This window comes from Myotis daubentonii, chromosome 18 (assembly GCF_963259705.1).
Source record: "Myotis daubentonii chromosome 18, mMyoDau2.1, whole genome shotgun sequence".
In the NCBI taxonomy this organism is placed as follows: Eukaryota; Metazoa; Chordata; class Mammalia; order Chiroptera; family Vespertilionidae; genus Myotis; species Myotis daubentonii.
Window position 1 is genome coordinate 1,318,292 of NC_081857.1, and position 23,699 is coordinate 1,341,990.

General features: G+C 55.6%; 1 protein-coding gene across 4 annotated transcripts in view; it reads left to right on the plus strand.

Annotated features, from left to right (window-relative positions):
- The window catches only part of ATF6 (activating transcription factor 6), a 147,140-nt gene extending 126,099 nt beyond the window's left edge, over nucleotides 1-21,041 (plus strand). The window contains exons 15-16 of one of the 4 annotated variants that reach the window (XM_059674201.1): nucleotides 6,096-6,180; nucleotides 20,648-21,041. In XM_059674201.1, the coding sequence (XP_059530184.1) occupies nucleotides 6,096-6,180; nucleotides 20,648-20,853 (291 nt within the window). In that variant the 3' untranslated portion in view covers nucleotides 20,854-21,041. The remainder of the gene's footprint in view (nucleotides 1-6,095; nucleotides 6,181-20,647) is intronic. The other 3 variants (XM_059674200.1, XM_059674199.1, XM_059674198.1) reach the window with 3 other exon arrangements.
- Nucleotides 21,042-23,699: the final 2,658 nt, after the last annotated feature.

Consider the following 23,699-nt stretch of genomic DNA (forward strand, 5'->3'; position numbering starts at 1 on the left):
CTGCCTGCGGTTCATTGGCTACCATGTCGAGGATGCAACTTAACCTTCAGGAGGTTCACCTCCTGCCCGTGGCCCCGAGTACAGTGAATTTCTAAAATGAAGCATCTCGTGAACAGTCCGCCTGACAGTCCTCATGTGGCCCGGCTCTTCAGGAGTGACTGTTGGATGCTTTTCCCTCAGAAGCCGTTCTTTGGACTGCTGGCTGCTGGCACCAGCGAGCATGACTGGCAGCGAGTTCCGGGGGCCTCCCGCCTCCCTGCATCACGCTGTCCAGCCTGGGAAACGGCTCTGCATTGTAGCTCACAGCAACTGCAACTGCAAGGGGCTCGTGCTATTGAACAAAGTCCTAGGAAGTACAGGGTCAGAGTGTCTATCTTCATGTTTCGTTTAATTATGTGAATGTGCATTCATTCGCCAAATGTGGTATAGGGTTAATACCTCTTCACAAGAGTTTCTTATTGCTTTTCCTACAAAAACGATGCTTAATGCATTAACCATAATTTCCAGGTTTAATTATGACTCTAAATTAGAACAAAAACTGAATGCTTGGACGGCACTCTAAATGCACAAGGCTACGATTTGGTTCCCAGTCTTGCAATGACAGAAACATTTTAACTGTTCACTTTTATTAAATCTTGGTGTCTTTTCACACTGTATTTTAGCAGTTTATGTAATATTTTATTAAATTACACAATTACACTAACAAACACAAATAGCAATAGTTCTGGAAAAAACACAAATCCATTCATGAGCTGAACAGTGTGCTGCGGGCGTCGGTCAGTGAGTTTTGGGGGCAAAACGGCCATTTACTCTAGCAAGTCAGCTTAAATGGGGCCCTTTTCTACTCTACCCGACATGGAACCCACACTTACAGCACTTCCTAGGACCTCAGTTTCCTTGTGAGTTCCCCTCCCACCTTCCAGCTGAGCAAGATGCGGTTCTGTTCTTTTGGTAAATTGGTCTCCAAAAAGAGAGGAAACGGCCTGGGATGCTGTTACGCACTAACAGTTTGTCTTTTTCTAACAGCGAGCCTGGAAGAGGGAACTGGGAGAATTGGAGGAAAATAGCATATTTTCTCAGGCACAGCATTGCCTAATGTTGGAAAGCTGATGCTCCATTCCCCTGGTGGAATGTGTGGGTGTTTCCCACGGCGCCTCTCTGGCTGCAGGGCCTGCGGGAGGGCCTTGATTGTGTCCACATGGCGCTCCCTGCAGAGGCCTTGGCCCTCAGTTGGCCACGGCTCTGCGGAATCTGCTAAGATGTCTTAACACCTTCTGAGTGACATAGTTCTGAGTGACAGTGCCAGAATGCATCATATTTATCTCTATGGCAACTTCTTTTCTCTTGTCCTTTTTATTTTTAAGTAGCTTCATCTTTATTGCAGCTGGATTATTTTAACTGACTTAATAGGAAGCTAAGAGTTTCGTTCAAATTCATCCAATGATATCTCTACTTTTCCAGGATTTAATTTCCTCTGCAAGTTCTTTAATAAGTAAAAACGGGAGGGGAGTATATCAAGAAGGCTAAATAATAAAATTTTTTATGCAGTTAAAAAAGAGTAACTGTCTCCGAGGAACCCTCATTGAAACCCCTCTTGACTAAATACCTTTAGTGCTGTTTCGCAAATCTTTAATACAACTAATAATTAGCTGTAGATGTAGCTACGAGGAACAGAAAATCCAAAATAATAGTGTCTTAGGCAGATTATAATTGTCGGTCCCGGAGATCTTGTGGCAGCTTCGATCGGCAGGATGTGTGGTTCCTTCTGCCACGCTGCCCCTCCTCGTGGTCCCAGAGGGCTGCCCGCGCTAGCGGTAGCGCCTGCCTTTCAGCTGCAGAAGTGGGTGGAGGATGCCTCCTGTAATCGCCTCAGAGGAGGCTGGGAATGTGGTCGGGGTTCTGGGTAGCTTTGTGCCCAACTAAACCTGGAACACAAATGGCAGGTTCTGTCACAGTGAGCGTTGTTTCCCCCACTGAATGGAAGCCTGGACTTGTAGCTTCGGCAGGAACAGGCTCTGCGGTGCGTGCTGAGTACAGGCAGTCCCTGCGCACCAGCTCTTTAACGAATGGGCAGAGGTTAAACGAAGTCCTTTGTTTCTGCAGATGTCGCTGATGGGCTCAGTGAGGCACTGAAAAGGAGTAAGGTGAACATAGTGGAGAGGAAAAGGACTCAAGAGTCATGGTTGTGGCAAAGAACATTCCATTTGAGGAAGTGAACATGGGCATTCAATACAACAGCTGCACTGTCCAGGGCTGTGTGTGCATGTGTGCACACGTGTGTGTGCATTCGTGCGTGTGAACTACTTTACCGTAAGATAAGCACCATCACAGTTTGTGGCACACCAGCTCAATCCCCTGCAGTTCTTGTCGCGAGGCCTCTTGGGAATGAGCACTTTGATGCAGGCTTTCTTCCCAGTTCACAAGCCTTTAATAATGAGAGGCAGGCAGGGGAACTGTGATGACATCTGTGCATTCAGTATGTGACTCTTCTTTTTTGTAAGTTCTTCTGGCTTTCTGCTGCAAAAGTAACTACTTTGTTCGAAATTCAGTGAAGAGAGAAAGTAGGAGATATTATGTCCAGAAAAGGAAATTTAAAAACAAAGTTTAGGGTGGCATCCAGATCGCAGCAGGAAATTCAGACTGAGGTCTGAGCCTGGCCTTCACCCATGACCAGTGGCATCTAAACGTGTTTATTTTTATCATGGCCTTACTTTGGGGGACCCCGAAGCAACATTTTAATTATAGTATTTGTAAGTTTCATGGCATGAAGATCAGCAAATTTGGTTTTTTCTTGGCTATTATGTGTTATCATACTCTCAGAAACTTGTGATCTCTGTGTCTAACAATGTGTTTAAAAAAACTCTCTTTCTGCAGCCTGGGATTCTCAGGGCTGCTGGACTCCTCCCCCTTTACAGAACATGTTCTCTGGGAGATGTCACCCCGAGGTAGACAAAGCAGGCAGTTACTAGAAGTGTTTTCTATGTTGTTCTGCTCACATTACATTAACTTCAGTTTGTTCACATTCTAGACTTTTTCTTAGCTTTGGTGGCAATTACGTTTCATAATCACATTGACTGTGAACTAAGTTGCATTGAATTTTGTTGCTCTCGGCTGGCTTTTTGAGGACCCTTTTCTTAGAGGAGTATGTTGAGTGAATGATGAGACAGATGAACAAAGGAACAAGAAAGCCAGAGTTAAATTCACACTTCTGCTTCGCCTCGGGTTAGCTTGCTCCCTCAAATGGAAACACGAATGTACGTTTTTGTCTTTTTCTTTGTTCTGTGACAATTCCTGTTTTTGCTAGGAAAAGGGAGTTATTGAAAACAGTAGTTAATATCCAAGTCATCTATCCTATATAATAAAAGGCTAATATGCAAATTGACCAAACATCAGAACAACCGGTCGCTATGATGTGCACTGACCACCAGGGGGCAGACGCTCAATGCAGGAATTACCCCCTGGTGGTCAGTGTGCTCCCACAGGGGGAGCGCTACTCAGGCTCACGGCTGGTGAGTGCAGTGGTGGTGGCGGGAGCCTCTCCCACTTCCGTGGCAGCACTAAGGATGTCCGACTGACGGTTTAGGAGCGGGCCTAAGCCATAAGTTGGACATCCCCCGAGGGCTCCCGGACTGTGAGAGGGCGCAGGCTGGGCTGAGAGACCCCCCTACTCCAGTGCACGAATTTCATGCACCAGGCCTCTAATGCAGTGGTTCTCAACCTTCCTAATGCCGCGACCCTTTAATACAGTTTCTCATGTTGTGGTGACCCCCAACCATAAAATTATTTTCGTTGCTACTTCATAACTATAATTTTGCTACTGTTATGAATTGTAATGTAAATATCTGATATGCAGGATGTATTTTCATTGTTACAGATTGAACATAATTAAAGCATACTGACTAATCACAAAAACAATCCTATCTAATAAAAGAGAACAATGGTAATTGGCGTACGAGCTACCCTTTTCATTGGCTAATCAGGGCTATATGCAAATTAACTGCCAACTAAGATTGGCAGTTAACTTCCAACAAGATGGCGGTTAATTTGCATATGTAGGCACAATGCAGGGAGGTGAAAGGGAAAGCAGGAAGAAGCCCCCTGCCACTGACAGTGATCGGAGGGGGGAGTTAAGAGCTGGGGGGCAGGGCAAAGGCAGCCCTGGGGCCGCCTTTGCCCTGCCCCCCAGCCATGATCGGAGAATCAGGCGCCTTTGCCGCCCTGGTCAGTGATAGCAGGAAGTAGGGGTGGAGCCAGCGATGGGAGCTGGGCACGGTCGAAGCTGGCAGTCCCGGGAGCTAGGGGTCCCTTGCCTGGGCCTAAAGCGGAGCCCACGATCGCGGGGCCGCTGCAGCTGCGGGTCCCCGCTGCCTGAGCCGGACGCCTAGGCCAGAGGCGTTAGGCCTGGGCAGGGGCAGAGCCTGCAACCGCGGGGAGCTGGGGGTCCCCTGCCCAGGCCTGACACCTCTGCCGGAGGCCTCAGGCCTGGGCAAGGGGCCGATCCGGTGATTGGTGATCGGAGGGTGATGAGGGTCAACTCCTCTGGCCGAGGCATCAGGCCTGGGTGGGGGGCAGAGCCGGGGATTGGGGGGATATGATGGTCCCCTTGCCCAGGCCTGAAGCCTGGGTCAGAGGCGTCAGGCTTATGCGGGGGGTGGAGCAAGCGATCAGAGGGAGATGGGGGTCCCCTGCCCAGGCATGATTCCTGGGCCAGAGGCCTCAGGCCTGGGCGGGGGCCAGAGCCAGTGATCAGGGGGAGATGGGGGTGCCCTGTCCAAGCCTGACACCTCTGGCGGAGGCGTCAGGCCTGAGCAAGGGGCCGATCAGGCGATCAGAGGGTGATGGGGGTCTACGCCTCTGGCCGAGGCATCAGGCCTGGGCAAGGGGCCGATCCTGCGATTGGAGGGTGATGGGGGTCAACGCCTGAGGGCTCCCAGTATGTGAGAGGGGGCAGGCTGGGCTGAGGGACACTCCCCTCCGCACACACACCCAGTGCACGAATTTCGTGCACCGGCCCCCTAGTATTTAATAATATATGTGTTTTCCAATGGTCTTAGGTGACCCCTGTGAAAGAGTCATTCAACCCCCAAAGGGGTCGCGACCCACAGGTTGAGAACCACTGCTCGTGTATGTGTGTGTGTGTGTGTGTGTGTGTGTGTGTGTGTGTGTGTGTATTATATGCCTAAGCGACCGACCGTCTGACCATTGGACTGTTCGACCGGTAGCTATGACATGCACTGACCACCAGGGAGCAGACGCTTAACGCACAGGCATGGAAACATGGAACAGACTGATGAATCTCAGGGGAAGGGGAAAGATGGAGGGCAGGAGAGATTAACCAAAGATCTTATATGCATACTAGAGGCCCAGTACGTGGATTCGTGCACCAGTGGGGACCCTCTGCCTGGCCTGCTCCCTCTTGCAATCCGGGATCCCTCGGGGGATGTTGGACTGCCGGTTTCAGCCCGATCCCCGCAGGCCAGGCCGAAGGACCCCACCGGTGCTCGGGGCCTCTAGTAGGTCATAATCCACCGTGGAATACCGACAGAGGTACATACCTTGTAACCTTTAGAAGTCACACTCCTCCTGGCTTGCTCTTGCTTCCCGTATCCGTGTGGTTGGGAACCAGAACCCTCAGCTAGCAGTCCACCTGGATCGTCAGAAGCTGGCAGGATTACATTTAATTGTGCTCGACATGCGTCCTTAATTTTTTAAACTCTCCTACTAAACTGTATGCTTTTTAAGAGCAAGAACTATGTATCTGTAGTCCATATGGACCTCACGGAGAATGTGCGCAGCTGTGGCCACTTCAGCGGGACAGAGGAGGCCGAGCAGCCTGGCCAGGCCGCGGCCCTGCTTCCGGCTCTCGTGTGTGGTGTTAATTTGGGAACAGAAGCTTTTTGGGGGAAAATGTTTCTCTTCTTTAAAAAAAGTTTGAAAATGACTCTGTTGGATAGATAACTCTAGGCCAAATTCAACTAAAAATTGCCGTTTTTTATGATCCCACTGAACACTGGGGTCTTAGACACGCTGGCTATGGCCTGTTCCCGAGCTAAGCCAATTGTTACGTTTAACAGATTGTTCTCTGTCAATCTCAGGACCACCTGCTGCTACCAGCGACCACCCATAACAAGACCACCAGACCAAAGATGTCCATTGTATTGCCAGCAATAAACATCAACGGTAAGGTGACCTTTTGGTTTACGAACGAGATTGCTTTGTTTAACTGCGATTCTCTGAATTAACTAAATTTAAAAGGTTCAGTTGGTTGGTATATATCCATGCATTAATTTTGAAACATTTCCCACTATTTTGACAAAATACTATTTTTAAAATTTTATACTCCTTTTAAAAATGAAAAGATTTGAAGTTACTTTTTAAATTACTGTATTTTAAATAGAAAAATTCATTCTCTTTTATTTGTCAACTTGGAAAAGTCAGCGTCTTAACTGCCGTAAACCTGTGGCCGGGCCTCTCTGGGGTGCGTGCCGAGTAAGAGGCTGTGAGCGGGGCTGGCAAGTGGGGTTGGGAACTAGAGCAGCGACCCGCGTTCCGTGAATGGTGGTGTGACTGTGCACCAAACCTTGGGAGCCTGTGTGTAGTCAGTCTGACACTGATGAATTGGGTATTGATAGCATTATGCTGCATTTTGTTCTCTGGGGCTAGGTATTAAATAAAACACGTCACACTGAAGCACTTTAGGACCATCCAAAGATGGTGAGGCGGCGTGTGCTTGCTTATTATACTCGAGAAGGGAAAATAAGACAGACATCGCACTCCAGAACGGAAGTCCCACAGGAATAGAAAACGCACGAGAAAAATTGCGTGAAGGGGAGATGACTTCAGCTGGCTCTTCACGGAAGAGGACTGTTTCCTCCTGTGCCGGGGTGCTGTGCGGGAGGGAGTGCGCCGCTGACCCTGCTTCTCACACACATCGTGCTGGGCTCCAGGGACAGTGGTGGGCAGCACCGCCGCAGGCCTGGGCGCGGTGCCAGTGCAGGAGGCCCCTGGGCTGAGGAGGCCGGGAGTGAGCCGGGGGCTGACCAGGCCTCTCTTCCTGATGGTCCTGGTGAAACCGTCAAATACAGCTAACAGCACATCAGGGCTCCAGATAAAGCGCAGCGAAATTTAGTCTCAGGGACACGTCTTAGATGTTGACTGTACATGTAAGACTCTAGAGCAGGGGTCCTCAAACTTTTTAAACGGGCCAGTTCCCTGTCCCTCAGACCGTTGGAGGGCCGGACTATAGTTAAAAAAAAAAACTATGAACAAATTCCTATGCACACAGCGGTGGCAAAAACACCCGGCGGGCCGGATCAATGTTTTCGGCGGCCGCATGTGGCCCGCGGGCCGCAGTTTGAGGACCCTGCTCTGGAGAGCTGTGCGTTTTCAGTGAGCTGCATACAGAGCTCACTACACATGTGAGGGCCACCTTGATAGACGTAAATAAGGGCTCCACCGTCTGCTCGCTCTGACAGAGACATGGAGAGCGGCCTCGGGAGCCTGCCCTTCAGGAAAGGCGCAGCTCTGAGCGTCTCCTCTGTTAGCGGGCGTGTCGCTCCTGCAGTAGCTGAGGAAGAAGTGCCCTCATTCTCACCCCAGAGGCGCCCGGCTTCCCTTCCCGTGTGGCCAGGTTGTGCTCAAAAAGGCTGGCGTCCTCACCCGCTACCAAGCAGCGCACGGGCCTGTGGTGCTGGCTGGGCTCCCTGCGGCTGTGCGCCCGGAAAACTCCGACGCTGCTGTGTGTCTGGCCGGGGGACTCATTTTGAAAATGAGCCTTTCATGGGTTTGAAAGTATAATCGTTGGAGGATCATTTCCTTTTTAATCTGGTTTGGATTTCTTTGTAAATGGTCTGTGCTTTAGGACATAGTAAACTACTAAGCACATTAAGATTCCCAGGCAGGATTGCTGGCTGCGTGCACACCACGTGTCCCTCTCACTCTGACCAAGGCTGCTTCTCACCTTAGAGCCGGACTTTCTTCCATCGAGGTCCCTGAGCCGCGGAGGGAGGCCAGTGTCCTGCCCACTGCAGCCTCCGGTTAGCCCCGCCCTCCCCACGGCCCCGCACGGCCTTCCGTGTGTGACCTCCCCCGGACCTTCCTGGTGGCGGTGCTCTGCCCGCCCTGCTCACCCCAGGCTTGGGCGGCTCTGTGCCACGTGGAGGACTCGCCGTTCGCTCTGCATCGGCGCCCAGGGCCCCCAGGAACGCACTGCCTTGACCATCTCCACTCAGATTGCTCCTTCTCTCTCCCTGCTACCCCTCCAGCTATTCCTGACCTCATGACCTCTGTCCTCTGACCCTTCCACCTTTTCTGTGTCCATTGCACCCTCGGGCGCCTCCACACACGCCTCCTTACCAGCTGGACTCCATGTCCCTCCTGCCCCCCACCCGCAGGCTCCTTTTCTCTTAGGTCCCACCAGCCATCCTTTCTGCGGCTGGAAATTGCTAGAGTCACTTCTGGTCCATGACCCTTAACCCAAGGAGCACCCAGTCCTGCCTGTAAATCCCCTCCTTCTCTCCTCATCTACCCTCCCCCCCCCCCCCCCCCCCCGCCCCGCCGATGCCCTCATCTGCACCACAGCCTCCCTGCTGCTGGCGGGGACTCTGCCCGCCGGCCCAGCTGCTGTGAGAGCTCAGTGAGTGACGGCGTCGGCAGTGCCGGCTGCTTCCAGGTTACAGGCTGCCGTCATCACCGCCATCCTCTGTGGAGACTCCTTCCTGCGGGCCCAGCATCCTGGCCCCTGCGGGACCGTCGGCGTCACTCGGCTCTGCGGGGGCACTGGCGCCGGCCTTTCTCCTCTGCGCAGCCCAGCGGAGCCTCGAGGAGCCGCTTGCCTGCATCGCCCCCTTTGCTGCCCTCCTGCCCAGCCCACTCCGCTCTGCGTTTACCCTCCATTCCCCCAAAATGCTCCCACAAAGGGGTCACTGCTGGCTAGTTTCTTGCCAAAGCCAGAGGCCACGTCTGTGTCCTTCACCTGCCCTCAGCAGGTTGGCACGGTCGAGGATTCCTTCTGTCAGTCCTCCAGTTTTTATTTTTAAAAATTTCAAATCGACAGAACAGTTGGAAGACGAGTAGAGTGATATCTGCAGGCCCTCCACCTGGACTTACTCTTGTTAACATTTCTCCACATTTGCTTCATCTTTACCTGCTTCTCTCTCAACACTCATGTGTTTTTAACCACTGAGAGTAAATTACAGACATTCTGACACTTGACCCCCTAAACACATGGACATGTGTCTCCCAGAAAGGGATACCGTCCTACATCCGCACAGCAGCATGGCCGCCCTTTAGAAAGCCTAATGCTGACACAGCACAGCTTACTGCGCCGTCATCGTCCAGTTCACATCCGCCCGCATTCTCTCCTGGCTTTGGGGAGGGTTCACGGGCCAGGCAGGTCCTGCGTGGCCTCCGCGTGTCACGCCTCCGCGGGCCCTGCTCCTAGACAGCCCCTTGCTCTGGTGACAGACTGTGCTTTAGTCCCACGCGAGGTGCCGGCTCGCACATGGTGAGCCCCCAGGGTGCTCTGTGCGAGCCGTGGGGGGTTCTGACCCACGTGAGCAGCTGGGATGCCACCACCCGCTTGTGGCGTGACCGCGTTGCTGCACAGATGTCCTGTGCCCTCCAGGTGTGTCTGATGTCCCTTCTCCCAGACGTGGCTGTGGCTCCCGGATGGCATGCTGCTGTCCGTCCGCTCTGTGTCTCCACGTCACAGGTGAGACATCGAAGCTCAGAGTGACCGCTGCCATTTACACAACACGTGTAGCAGGAGCCAGGGCTACACACACGTATAAAATACGTTCCCATCAATTACGTCGTTAAAGACAATCTCGTGCGGATATTGCAGACTCAGGTGGGCCTTGTGCGCTGGGTCCCCGCTGTACGGCTGCGCCAGTCCTGGGGGCGCCGCGGCATCCGGGCTTGGCTCCGGCGGGCAGCGTTGTGGAGGGACAGGAGGAGGGTAAACCTCACTCGGTCATTACTTGGTGGTCACTTGAAGATTTTGCTATTTTAATTCTTTACGTGATTAAAATAGTTGGCAAGCACGGTTCCGCCTCATCTTTGCGAACGTGAAGTCATGGGCCTGTGTGCCCGGCTGCCTTTCTCTCACCGCGTTGCTGGGGTTGGAAATTCACAGTGAAGGGTGAACTGAAATGGTTAATGTCCTTCCCAGAATTGCTCTTAAAGGAAAACCCATGTGAGAGCTGACACAGAACGCTCCGAGCCCCAGAGGGAGGTCTGGCTTGTGAGGCGTATGAGCGTGATGCTTTATGATGTAAATTACGTCACTTACGGTCTGGAGAGGACAGGATAGGCCCAGAGAGTCTGGTCAGCACCGACGACAGAGCAGCCCGCGGGAGGCAGCTCTGGAACCAGCGGTTCACCCCGAGCCGTGGGCGGACTGGGCACAGGTGACTACAGTATCTTTTCTGCCGTTTTTGAGTTAAAAGTCCCACGTGACTTGGAAAGAAGCGAGTTGTGGGTTTGCCCCCCTCTGACGTAGGGGAGCCTATAGAATTTGGAGAGGGTGGCGGAGGAGGTGAAGTCAGATTTTATTGAGTAGCTGCTGCGTGTAGGACCCTCGAGAGGCTATTTGGGAAGAGGGACTTGACCTTCCCGTTTTAGCGAAGTAAATTCGATTCCCAGGTCAGTGTCGGGCTTTGAGCTGGGAAGGTGTCTACAGAAGAGGTAGCTAGATAGAGAGTAGGACATGGTTGTGAAGCTAATGCCATGAGAAAACACGAGTCACACCACTCCGCTCTCTTGTGTAGGTTTGTAATTAACTGTTCTTCCTTCTGCATTCTCTGTATTATTTAATTTCCTTGTGTCATAAGAGGATTGAGAACAGGTTAGTGAGCTGCAAGGAGGTCTTTCTTTGTCTGATGGAGTCTAAACCAGTGATGGCGAACCTATGACACGTGTGTCAGAGGTGACACGCGAACTCATTTTTCTGGTTGATTTTTCTTTGTTAAATGGCATTTAAATATATAAAATAAATATCAAAAATATAAATCTTTGTTTTACTAAGGTTGCAAATATCAAAAAATTTCTATATGTGACACGGCACCAGAGTTAAGTTAGGGTTTTTCAAAATGCTGCCACGCCGAGCTCAAAAGGTTCGCCATCACTGGTCCAAACTGCTCTTTTCCTTTCAGTCTTGATGAATAACTCAGCAAAACAGAGCCTGGAGGAGCTTTTAAATGGCAGCTCCTGTGTGGAGCCCCCCGTCAGGCCGGGGCACCGACAGCAGCTGCTCTTCCCACATGTGCCTGCGTGCGCAGCAGGCGGCCCGGGGAGTAAATAAAGCGAGGTGCGGGGGGTCCACCCGGTCGTTACTAAGGCCCAAGTAGGTGAGCGAACGACTTCAAGGCTACACAGCAGTTACCTTCAGTCTCCAAGTCATTTCCACGTGAAGACAGAGAACTTCTGAGCAGTGGAGCGCCTGGTTAGTGGGAGAGGCTACGCCGGGCGGCAGCGCGGGCCGAGTGGTCAGAGAGCGGAACCGGCCCTGCTGGGGCCGGAGGCTTGTGCCTGACGTGCCTTTGCCCTTACAAACCCGTTCCTCCTAAAGGCCTGCAGGTCCGCTGCTTCCTAAGCGTAGGCACAGCGCTGTGTTTTCATTGAAGTGCATTCCATCTCAATGTCGTGTAACTGCATCCACACCGTCGAGTGAATGGAACCTTCTCCCGAAACCGTGCTTTAGTTTGTTATTGCAGATGGGGTAGCGGCCAGAGTTCTGACGCTCGGCCAAAGGCAGTAGGAAAATCCCCACACTGAAAAGGAGAAAGGTCAGTAGTCATCTGAGAAAAAGAAGTTTTCTCTCCAAAGACACCCGCTCTGTTAACTATGTGTAGCTATGCACGCAACGCAGCACCCACACCCACTGACGGGCACGCAGGGCCTGAGTGCCGGCGGCAGTTTTCCGGGAGAAGAGAGTCTCTAGGGCAGTGATGGCGAACCTATGACACGCGTATCAGAGGTGACACGTGAACTCATTTTTTTGGTTGATTTTTCTTTGTTAAATGGCATTTAAATATATAAAATAAATATAAAAAAATATAAGTCTTTGTTTTACTATGGTTGCAGATATCAAAACATTTCTATATGTGACACGGCACCAGAGTTAAGTTAGGGTTTTCAAAATGCTGACACGCCGAGCTCAAAAGGTTCGCCATCACTGCTCTAGGGGCAGAGTCTGACTGGGTGTCTGTAGAATTGGGGTTAAACTTGGCTTGGTCCTTAGGTCCTGTGGCTCAGCCTCATGGAGGCTGAATTACCAGGTGGGCCTGGGCCCTCAGTGATGGTTTAGTTCTACTCCAGAAACAGTGCACTGCTTGGCTTTTAAAAGAGAGATCAGTTCAGCCCTGGTAGTTATAAACCCGATGCTTTTGGTATAGGATCAGACATTTGGAGAACAGGACCTACCGGCTTTGCCCAGGGGATAGAACACTGGCCTGTGGACTGAAGGGCGCATGCCTCAGTTGCAGGTTCGATCCCTGGCCTGGTCAGGCACGTGGAGGAGGCAGCCAATTTGTGTCTCTCTTTTATCTATAGTAGGGGCCTGGTGCATGGAATGTGTGCATGGAGGTGGGGTGGGGGGCGGTGGCCCTCAGCCTGGGCCTGGCTGGCAATGAGGGCCTAACGGGGCGTTCCTTCCCCCGGCAGCTGCCCCCCCCCCCCGCCCCCCGCCACTGGTCGCCTCCCTCTGCGGGTGACAGGCATAGGGTGCGATCACTTGGCTGGCCTGGGTTCCCTCTGCAGGGCGATTGCTGGCTGCCCCCGCCACAGCGTCACTGGCCAGTGGCCTGGGCCTCCCTCTGCGGGGCGGTCATGGGGTGATGGGGCCCCCTGACGAATCACATCGCACCCACCTTGGCTGGCCTTGCGCCAGTGCGTGTCATTGCGTGGTCGTCTGAAAAGTCATCTGGATGGTCGTTCTGCTGTTGGGTCGTTTGGTCGATTTGCATATTACCCTTTTATTACAGATTTTTCTCTCTGTCTCCCTTCCTTCCATTCTCTCTAAAAATCAATGGAAAAATCCTCAGGTGAGGATTAACCAAAAAAATGAGAAGAATGTGATCGATGACAGAATCTTGGTGGTCATGTCAATGTCAGTTGGTACGCTGGGAGATGAACGTTGACTGTAAAGGAAATCTAAGAGTGTAAGGATGAGGAGAGGATAAGATATTTGCATAAGGATTGAGTTCAGCTACACGTAAGGGAAAGCCTTGCTGTTTCCTGGCGGAAGTGCCCTGGATTCATCCCCTGTATGTTGAGACGTCCATGCAGTGAGCCAGCGCTGTGCTGCTACGACGCAGCGATTTAAGGATGCCAGCCAGGACCAAGGCTGCTGCCCTTGTGGCGGCCATTCCCGGCTGATGCCAAAGTGACTGCTGCAGCTCAAGCCTCATATCTGTATTTTAGACAGAAAGGGGGTGAGGCATGGCATCTGTCAGGAAAGTAACCTTTTCCAGAAATTTCTAGCAGACTTCTGCTTATGTCTCATTGGACGTAAACTGCTTACGCTCAGCTCAAGGGAGGCTCAGGAATGTTCTGTCTTACTGAACTGGGCATGTTGTGATGTGCAAAAGGCATGGAGCCCTCTTAGGATGGAGATGACGGTGCCAGGCGGTGGATGCGCAGCTGCTGCTTGCCACACACCATGAGCCCTGAGCTGGGCCGAGCATGGGGTCTGGGCGAGACCGCGGAAAGGACCGTGGTGGAGAGGAACAAACCAGGCGTGCAGAGGGTGCAGCCGGGGGGCTTAGGCCCTTCGGTGAGCTCGGGGAGTGAGTTTAGCCTGTTAAACAAAACAGCACCGTGGCAGCTCTGGTAACAGACTGTTGATCTGGCTGAGGTCGGGAGGGAAGATGAGCCGGAGGAAGACCAGAGCCTGGCAGCTGCAGGCGTGAGCGGGGAGACGTGGCAGCAGCGGGTGAGGTCATTGCAGGCCTGGAACGGAGAGGAAGGGACAGAGTCCAAGGAAGTTTCAGAGGGAGAGTCTGTGGCTCTTGGCAGCGGGGCGGGGAAGCACGGTGTGTCCTGGACCGAGTGCCGCGTTCTCTGACGGGCTCGCGCAGGAATCCGGCGCACACAGCTCAGCTCAGCGGACGCTCCCTGGGAGAGGCGGGCATGGCTCGGAAGCCCTGACCTTACACGCGGGCTGGCAGCATGTCTTTAAACTGTGTGTTTCGGAAAGAAGATAGATGATGACCTTGGTTTCTGATGACAGTAAACTCCCACGAACCCAGAGAGCTGCCGCCCACGCCAGCGCAGAGAGAGTGCGAAACAGCGCATTTTCCCACGCGGTGCGGGGAGCGCGGCTGCAGCAGGGGAAATGCCAGTGGGGTTCGTCATTGCTGTTCTTGGCGTCTGCTTTTATGAGAGCTGTTTTAAGTTCCTGTTTCAATCTATTTCTCAAGAAGATTTTAAGCCATAACAAACCTTATTTAACATTTGCGGATTAAATTGCATTTATGATAATTTGTCTCTTTAAAAAACAGTTTTTTCTCTCTGGAATACGAGATTCTTCACATTGGTTATGAAGTAGAGAATTTTGGAGACATTCTCTATTCACTGGTCAGCTGTTTTCCTGTTTCAATTCAGTTGATTCATTGATGGGAAAGGTAGTCAATTGTGCGTTTGAAATAAATAACATGAATCAGTCAATAAATGCAAGCTGCACCTTGTGCGTCCCAGCACTTGTGTCGAAGTCCCGTGTTCTCCACGTCCGAGCAGCACTGACTGACCACTGTCCGTCCTGACCACAGCGTCCCGGGCGGAGGGGCTGCGTCCGAGCTGGTCCTGGTTCGTGTCTTACCTTGGGCTCAGGATGCTGGCTCTCCCCGGTGCCCGGCTCCTTGCACATCTTTGGAGAGCTGTTGCCGCGCGTTTGCCCATTTAGAAATGTGCCTGTGGCCTGCGATTGGGCCATAGGAGTCCTCTGTGTGCTGTAGAGACAAGCTCCTTCTCAAGTATATGCCTTGCAAATGTTCTGTTTTGGGTTTGTCTTTTCTCTCCCCTGACAAGTCTTATCCTCACCTCAGGTGAAATTTCGGTTTCTGGAACTTTCTGCTAAATTTTCTCAGTGCCTCGAGTTGTGAAGTAATGTGAAATTCTTTGAAAGTAGGGCTAGAGTCTGCAGGGGTGGGCAAACTTTTTGACTCGAGGGCCACAGTGGGTTCTTAAACTGGACCGGAGGGCCGGAACAAAAGCATGGATGGAGTGTTTGTGTGAACTAATATAAATTCAAAGTAAACATCATTCCATAAAAGGGTACGGTCTTTTTTTTTTTTAGTTTTATTCATTTCAAACGGGCCGGGCCGTAGTTTGCCCACGGCTGGTCTAAGACATAACAGGAAATAGTAATTGCTAGAGGAACCACGTGTGGGTGGTTTTCCGTGGCCACGCACTGTGCTGCTGTCTTGGCCTCCTATTGGCGGTCCCGTGGCCCTCCGACATGGCGAGGAACGGCGTGAAGGGCAGGGCCAAGCCAGGAAGCACAGTAGGTGGTGCCCGTGCGTGTGTCCTTGCCCAGTGTTTCCGTTTCATCTTGTGTGTTTATATCCCACTGTCATCTCTCAAAAATAGGATCATTTTACAGCTTCGCTCCTCACCAGGCACCGTCCCCAGGTGTCCTCGGACCCGCTGGGACCAGCCATTCCCTCTGTCAGAGCTCTGCCTCGTTGACACTGGAATTTCTGAGCTTTTGACCAAATCTTCTTGCTGCTACAACCCTTTGAACTGGCTCTTTTGAACCAATTGTAGTATTAGTCACACTTTAAGAAATATTGTAAAGGTAAACTTGCTTATTACAACATGATTAAATGTACACATCAGACGCTTTAAATTCTTTTGGCTAGGCCACTGTTTAGCCGACCCACTGCTCATTACAATGTTCGGGCAGCTCAGTGTATTAGTGATCGAGCTGCAGCAAATCACCCCAAACCGAGTGGCTTCGAACAGCCGGTAGCGGCTGGTAGTGTCAGCGGCTCAGCACCGGGCGGGCCTCGCTGGGCCTCGGGCTCCAGGTCCCACATGCGGTGCGGGTTGTGCTCTGCGCTGGGCTGGGGTCTCAGGTGCAGGCTCCGCCCAGAGGGCACGCCCCGTCCACTCGGTGGTTGTCTCTCTCTTTGTTCCCGTCACACTTAAATGTCGCCAAGACCGTGCTGCCCCGTTTCCGTAGCTGGCCTTGATCGGCGGCATTGCCATCTCGGGGCCGGCGCGTGGCGGCTGCCGCGTGACATCCGAGCCGGGCTGACCGCAGGCGCAGGCGCCCTGCTCGCTGACAGCCGGGCTGCGAGGCAGCAGTGAGTCCCCGCATGGAAAGCGGGTCAAGGTGAGCCTGGCGGCCCTGTCATGGCGACACCGTGCCCGGCAGTGCAGGCAGGGGCGTCCTGTGGGGGAGCTCATGGCGTAAGTAACAGGCTCAGCCGCCCGAGGAGGGGCGGGGAGGGGCCAAGCCTCCTTGTTCTAAAGTCTTGCTTTCTAGAAAACCCTGGGAAAGGCGGCGTCTTTTAGGAATATTGAAGGCCTAAGCCAGCCACGCCCGCCCTCACCCGGTCCCGTGTGGTGGCTCCACGAGCAGGGCTCTCACTGAGGACACGCGGTACCGACGCGGGCGGGGAGAACCCGTCCGGAGAGGAAAGGCCGTGCGGGCTGCTCGGGCTCCCCGGGGCCTCCGTCCGCGCTGCCCCAGGTTCCCTGACAGTCCCACCCGCCTTCTCCCCAGAGACCACCTTCCTGCCCAGCCGCTTTCTGAGGTTCGGGCTGTCCTCTGCCGGCAGGGGGTGGTTTGGGGTTTGGTAGGGACGTGCTTCTGAACGTTGATCCAGTTTCCATGGGCCCTGGTGCCAGCGGCTTAGTTATGAGACGCAGGAAAGTGGGCCATCTCTAGGCTTGAGCCCCAGCCAAAGCACCAGGCTCGGTGGTTTTACCCTGTGTGCGGGGCCGCACTCCTGTGTGTGAAGTCTTTACCATCTTCTAACGGCGGAAGCTCTCGGACCTGACCCCCGCTGCCATGAGCATGGAGCGAGCCTGGTCGGTCTTACAGGGACACGGGTGACACCTCCGCCCGCCTCCCCGTCAGAGGCTCCAGCTGTAACTCCTTCTGGTAGAGGCAGATGTGCTGGTTGCTAGGAGCTCCCTGGGTCTCCAGAAGGTTCCGTTGCCACGAGCAGCATGACTCGCTAACATTCTTCCCGGCTGATGGGGAGGTTCCCGTTTGACACCCGAGACACGCCAGCTGTTTCCTCAAGGAGCCAACTCTTAGCGGCCCTCGGGGGAGCGCCCTGCGGAAGAGACCGCCTGGCTCCTCGGGGAGGGTCTCGGAGGTGGGCCTTGAAATGCGCCGGGAGTGGTTCATGGGTTCTTCATTGGAGAGGACTCCCTGGGCCCTGCAGAGCAGGAGGGAGAACAGCAGGACGGACCCTCCTCCTGGCCCTCCTGCGGCTTTGTCCCCCTTCCCTACCCTTTTGGGGCCTGGTTTTTCCATTTCCCCCACACACCTTGCTGGGCATGGGCACAGACCCCTCCGCCGGTCACTGCCCACGCCGGCCTCACACACACAGCGACGTCCTCTCGCGGGGCTCAGCTCGGGGCCCTGTTGGTTCCAAAGCACAGGGAGCCTTGTTGCTTCCCAGAACTCCCTGCACGTTAGCTCTGCTGTGGTCAGGGCCCTGGGGCGAGTGTGGTCATCTCAGCGTCGGTGTACGGCGTGGGCGCCCTTGTGCCCTCGGGTCACACACCCTTCCTTCCAGTTGCCGGAGGCTCCTAAGCGGCGCTCCTGTCTCCTCCTCTCCCAACTCGGGGTCACCCTGCTCACCCGGAGGCCTGCCGTTCAGGAGAGGGGCGCGTCAGCCTCTCCCTTCACTCCGTTCTCTTCCTTCTGCTTGCGCTGTTCCAGCGGCCACTGTCCTTTCGTCCCGTCCACAGAGCAGCCAGTCTCCCGTCGGCCCTCACACTCCTGCAGGAGCCTCCAGCGTTGGCGTTTTCTCTGGTTGGTGGGGCACCGACGCCTGCCCCCACCCTGTCTTGCCTGAGCCACCAGAGCCGCAGGTCCTTGTCCCTGTCAGTGCTGCTTGGACGCCTCTGCTCCCACTGAGGCCCAGGCCAGAGGCGACACTCGGAAATGCCGTCCCGCCAGCCTGGGTGGTGTTAGCCGTGCCAGAGCCCTTGAGGAAGGAAGAGCTGCAAGAAGCTGGTCCGCCCGCCTGTCCAGGGGTGCAGCTGGCACACCCGTCGGTCAGAGTCCTGCGGGAGGCTGAGCCCTGCCGCTGCGGTCCTGGAGGCGCTGGCTAACGGGGCTTCTCCTAGCCGAGGGTCCAGCTTGTCCAGAAGGGGCTCCTGGACTCAGCTCAAGGCGGACACGTCCTCCCTCTCCTCCGCGTAACCCCGATGGCTGCCTTGGCCCTGAAGCGCTGCCTTCAGGAAGGAGCTAAGCATGGAGCCCGTCTCCAAGCAGCCACTGTCCCAGCCCAGCCTCCTCCTGGCCACCGGCCACAGCTGGGACTCCTGGGTTTGGAATCGTTGCAGCTTTCATTTTCCTCAAAGCATCTGAGCTGTTGTTCCGGTTCGCCATCTCTCTTGATATTTAAGGTACTAAAGAGCTCTGGTCGCCCGTTCACACCGTGGTGGGCACACGGCTCCAGTGACTTCCGCAGGCACGGCCTGGACGGGTGCCGCCTGGCTCTGAAGCAGTTGTCTGGGTTCGAGGCCATGCAGAAGCAGTAAAATTAGTGTGTGACACACCTCTCATCCATGTGTTTCCATCATCAGGTCACCTGTGTTCCAGTGCGTGCACATGCACACACACACACATGCATGCACACACATGCACACGCACACACACACATGCACGCACACACATACACAACTTCAGTTTTTCTAAAATGGGAGGGGCACCCTAGTGGGTTTGGCTTAGCGTCGATCCAAGGACTGAAGGTTCCTGGGTTCAATTTCAGTCAAGGGCACGGACCTCCATTACAGGCTCCATCCCTAGCCCTGGTCAGGGCGCGTGAGGGAGGCAACCAATTGATGTGTCTCTTTCACATCAATGTCTCTCTGTGTGTCTTTCTCCCTCCCTTCCATTCTCTCTAAAAACCAATGGGAAAATATCCTTGGGTGAGGATTATAAAAAGGTAATAATGAAATAGAATAAAATGGGAGGGGCCGTGGTTCTAAAGGGAGATGACCGTGTGGCGCCTGGAAATTGAACCGTCACATGTCCTGAATTAAGTGACTACAAGCACATCAGCAGCTTGTCTTTCTTTCATCTCCTCCTTTTTGGGGAAGAAACACTTTGCTAGGAAACCTAGCTCACTTACAGGCGTTCGGGGTTGCATCCTCTGAAGGTGGGGAAAGGCTGGCTCGCCCCAAGAGCAGCTGCCAGCAGAGCCCGGACTAACAAGAAGCTGTGCGAGACTTGGAATTCATCGGCCGTGGGACTATTTTAAAAATTGGAACAGATAACCAACCCATAAAGTGGAGGAATGATGTCTTCCGTCAGCTTTAAACGAGCATCTGCTCAAGACCCAAGTTGTGGATGATGAGATCTGATTAGTTTTTAACATTTGGGGGTGCGGGCCCCCTGAGATGATGGGGGCCTCTCACAGAACTGCACCTGCAGCTCAGGGAGTGCGGGCTCCCAGAGCCGCACACAAGACCCTTCCGAGGACCCTGGTTCCAGGAGCCCACGCTGACGCTCAGAGGCAGACAGGCTTTCTCCCTGCTGACGTGTCGCCCTGGGCAGCACAGGCCACAGTAGAGGACGTAGCGGAGGAGAAAGAATCTACTTTACTTCCCTTCTGGTCCCGCGGAGCCCACGTATTTAGTGTCTGAAACCCGTGCCCCGTGTGCTCTCCCTGCAAAGGCTCACAGGACGATCCCCCCCGCCCCCGCCCCAGCTCTGGATTCGCAGATGGAAATGCAGACGAGGAGCCACGTGGCCGCCCAGTGCTTGTCCAGGTTGACACAGCCCCTCAGGCGCTGGGCCGGCCAGCTGGGCAGGGGCGCATGTCTGTCCGTCATCCTCACGGTGGAGAAGCCACGTCGCCCACTACTCGTTAGACCAGGGGTCCTCAAATTTTTTAAACGGGGCCAGTTCACTGTCCCTCAGACGCTGGAGGGCCGGCTATAGTTTAAAAAAAAACTATGGACAAATTCCTATGCACACGTCACATACCTTATTTTGAAGTAAAAAAACAAAACGGGAACAAATGCAGTATTTGTATTTGCCTGTGGCCGCGGGCGCAGTGTGAGGACCCTGCCTTAGACCGTGGTCCTCGGTCCGGATGAGGAGGTGCGTGGGCCCCTCCCCGAGAGGAGCAGCTCCCGTCCCCTTTGGAAGGGAGCGTGGCGGTGGCAGCGCCTGCGCATTTGACTCCTGACGAGTGGTCTCCCCACACGTGCAGATGTGTGTGTGGCTTTCCCGTTTCCCCCTGCAACAGCCTGTACTTAACCTACAAGGCCCTGAAGTCCCCACCGGAAATGGTCTGCTTGTACCCGGAACCAGGCCATTCCATGCAGGCCCCAGGCAGTGTCGCAGCTCGGTGACCGGTGCCGCTGGGCCTCAGAGGTGAGGGCTCGCGCCCTGCGCTCCTTTGTGTCTCGCTGGGTCCGGCTGTGGCTCACCTGTTGTTTCCCTCCACAGAGAACGTGATCAACGGGCAGGACTACGAGGTGATGATGCAGATCGACTGCCAGGTGATGGACACCAGGGTCCTCCACATCAAAAGCTCCTCGGTGCCGCCTCCACTCCGCGCCCAGCAGCAGAACCAGACCAGCTCCTTCAGCTCCCCGCCCGCGGCCGCCGAGGCCGCCCGCGTGCTCAGCACCCTCCCGGGCTCCCTGCAGTAGCACCCGCTGCCTGGGAGCCGTGGGAGCCGAGGGACCCCGAGCTGCAGCAGGTGCTCCTCCGCCCGCCAGGTGGCTCCGAGAGCTCCTCGTGGTGGAGTCTGGGGACAGAGAGAAAAGGACCTGCTCCGTCTCCACTGCCCTCTCCTGGGCGAGCCCCCTGTCCCCTCCCGTGTGGCCTCAAGTAGATTCTCTGCACCCTCTGAGCTGCGCTTCCCTGTGTGTGTGTGTCACCTTTCCCGTCAGACCCGCGCCCTCTGCCCACACTGGGCTCCAGCCTGCAGCGCCCACGGCCACGCCGCTCCTCACGCATCCAGTGCAAACCCACTGTGCGCGCTGCGTGTCGCAGATGGGTTTCCAACCAGGCGCCGAGCGCACCCCAGCAGAGCCCGGGAGCCGGGGAAGAGCCCTCCGGCGGGGCTTGTCTGCACGTCCACCACGTCCACACCTCACCACACAGGGCGGCCGGGCGGGGCGCCGGAGGGCCTGAGATGGAGGCTCAGTGGCACTGAGACACCCAACACCCGAGGTCAGACCACAGCGCCCGTGTCTTCTGTGGCTCGAGCCACAGAGCTGAGCGTCCGTGCTGGGTCTTCTCTGCTGCCCTGTGAGAAGCAGCGGGTTTTCTACTCCGAGACCCGGTGCAGACAGGCGGGCTTGGGCTCCTGCGGATGCATCCTGGGAGATGGGGATCCGGGAGATGGGGATCCGGGAGGTGGGGATCCCGGGAGATGGGGATCCGGGAGATGGGGATCCCGGGAGATGGGGATCCGGGAGATGGGGATCCGGGAGATGGGGATCCGGGAGGTGGGGATCCGGGAGATGGGGATCCGGGAGGTGGGGATCCGGGAGATGGGGATCCGGGAGATGGGGATCCCGGGAGATGGGGATCCGGGAGATGGGGATCCGGGAGATGGGGATCCAGGAGATGGCAATGATGTTCATTCTCCAGGGAAAAGGCAGTGCAGAGCTCAGTCCTCCCGCCCGCCCCTGGTGGACTGAGTTGTAACCGCTGGGCCTCCTCTGCTCACTTCTGCCCTTTCCTACGGTGAGTCTTCCCTCCTGTCCTCCCGAGGAATGTTATTTCCACACGGAGCTCCTCCACACGCACGGCCGCTTCCACCTCTCCCTCCTCAGCCCTCTCCTCCCCCACACCCTCCCCTCCCCACACCCTCCCTCCCCCACACCCTTCCCTCCCCCACACCCTCCCCTCCCCTCCTCCCTCCCCTCCTCCACACCTTCCCTCCCCCACACCCTCCCCCACTCTCCTCCCCACACCCTCCCTCCCCCACACCCTTCCCTCCCCTCCCCACACCCTTCCCTCCCCACACCCTCCCCTCCCCCACACCCTCCCCTCCCCCACTCCCTCCCCTCCCCCACACCCACCCTCCCCCACACCCTCCCCTCCCCCACACTCTCCCTCCCCCATACTCTCCCCTCCCCCCACACCCTCCCCTCCCCCCATACTCTCCCCTCCCCCACACCCTCCCTCCCCCACACTACCAGTGCCCCCTCTTAAGAGAGGAAAGGAAAGATTCAGAGTCTGCGGGGACCCAGCAGCAGGGGCTCTGTTGCCGGAATTGGCGGCTCAGATGCCGTGTTTTGAAGCTCACCGCCACCCCGGTGGGTGCCTGGGTTTAGCCCTGTGAGGGGATGGGCTCCTCAGAAGCTGGTGTGTGACACGCAGGGATCAACGGTGCCCTTTCCCAGTGCTGACCACTGGAGTCTGTGCACACCCTCTGACCTGGCATCCTGGCTGATGCCCCAGGGCCGTTCCCCCTGGGGTGCACTGACTTCTCGGGGTGCCCGCCGGGCCCTGCTCCTCGTCCTCTGTCATGTGAGCGAGCTGGACAAGAGCTGTGGTCTTCGGGCTCCTCCTCTGCACTGAGCCTCGCAGAGCTCTGCCTCCCCTCCCCCTCCCACTCCCCTCCCCGTAGCTCTGTCCGTGCCCAGCCGGCCCTGTCCGTGCCCGGCCGGCGCTGTCCGTGCCCAGCCGGCCCTGTCCGTGCCCGGCCGGCGCTGTCCGTGCCCAGCCGGCCCTGTCCGTGCCCGGCCGGCGCTGTCCGTGCCCGGCCGGCGCTGTCCATGCCCAGCCGGCGCTGTCCGTGCCCAGCCGGCTCTGTCCATGCCCGGCCGCAGGTGCTCAGGACGTGCTCCTCCACCAAAGACAGCGGCACGTCCACAGCTGGCAGCACCTCCTCACGTGGGGGCTGGGGTGTCAGGATGAGGGCAGGTGGGACAGAGGGCTGCACCCTGTCCCCAGTCCCCATGGCTGGGAGCCCCTTCTCTCTGAGACGAGGGCACACCCCTCAGGCAGCCAGGAACTCTGGGGGATACGTATGCATATAATGGTCTAAGTGATCACATTCTTAAGTGGAGTCTGCATGCTTGCGCGGAGCAGAGGCGTGCTCTGGGGGAGGCTGGGCCCGTTGGGTGCCAGCGCTGCCGAGTGGGGCGGCCTTGCAGCCGCTGGAGAAGCACAAGCCCCAGGTGTGCCGGCTCCACTGACGGGTGGGCGCCCTGTACTGCCTGCCGAGTCGGGTCCCAGAAAACTGAGGGAGGCCCTGCGGCTTGGTCTCCACGCCCCGGCGTCCGCCAGGCATCTGTCACTCGCCGCGCTATATACCTCTGTCCGGTCATGGGGGCTCGTGCGCACGGGCAAACAGCACCCTCTCATCTTTGCGATGCGGGCGGTGCTTTGTGTCTTGTTGGTAAAAGGAGGCACAGAGGTGTTTGGGGGCAGCGAAGGGATCCGAGTCTCCCGGGTGTCTGAGCAGCAGGCAGGGGACTTGGGACTCAGCGGTTCTCCGGTTCCCGTCCTTCTCCCGCCTGAGCTGCCGGCTCTGCCT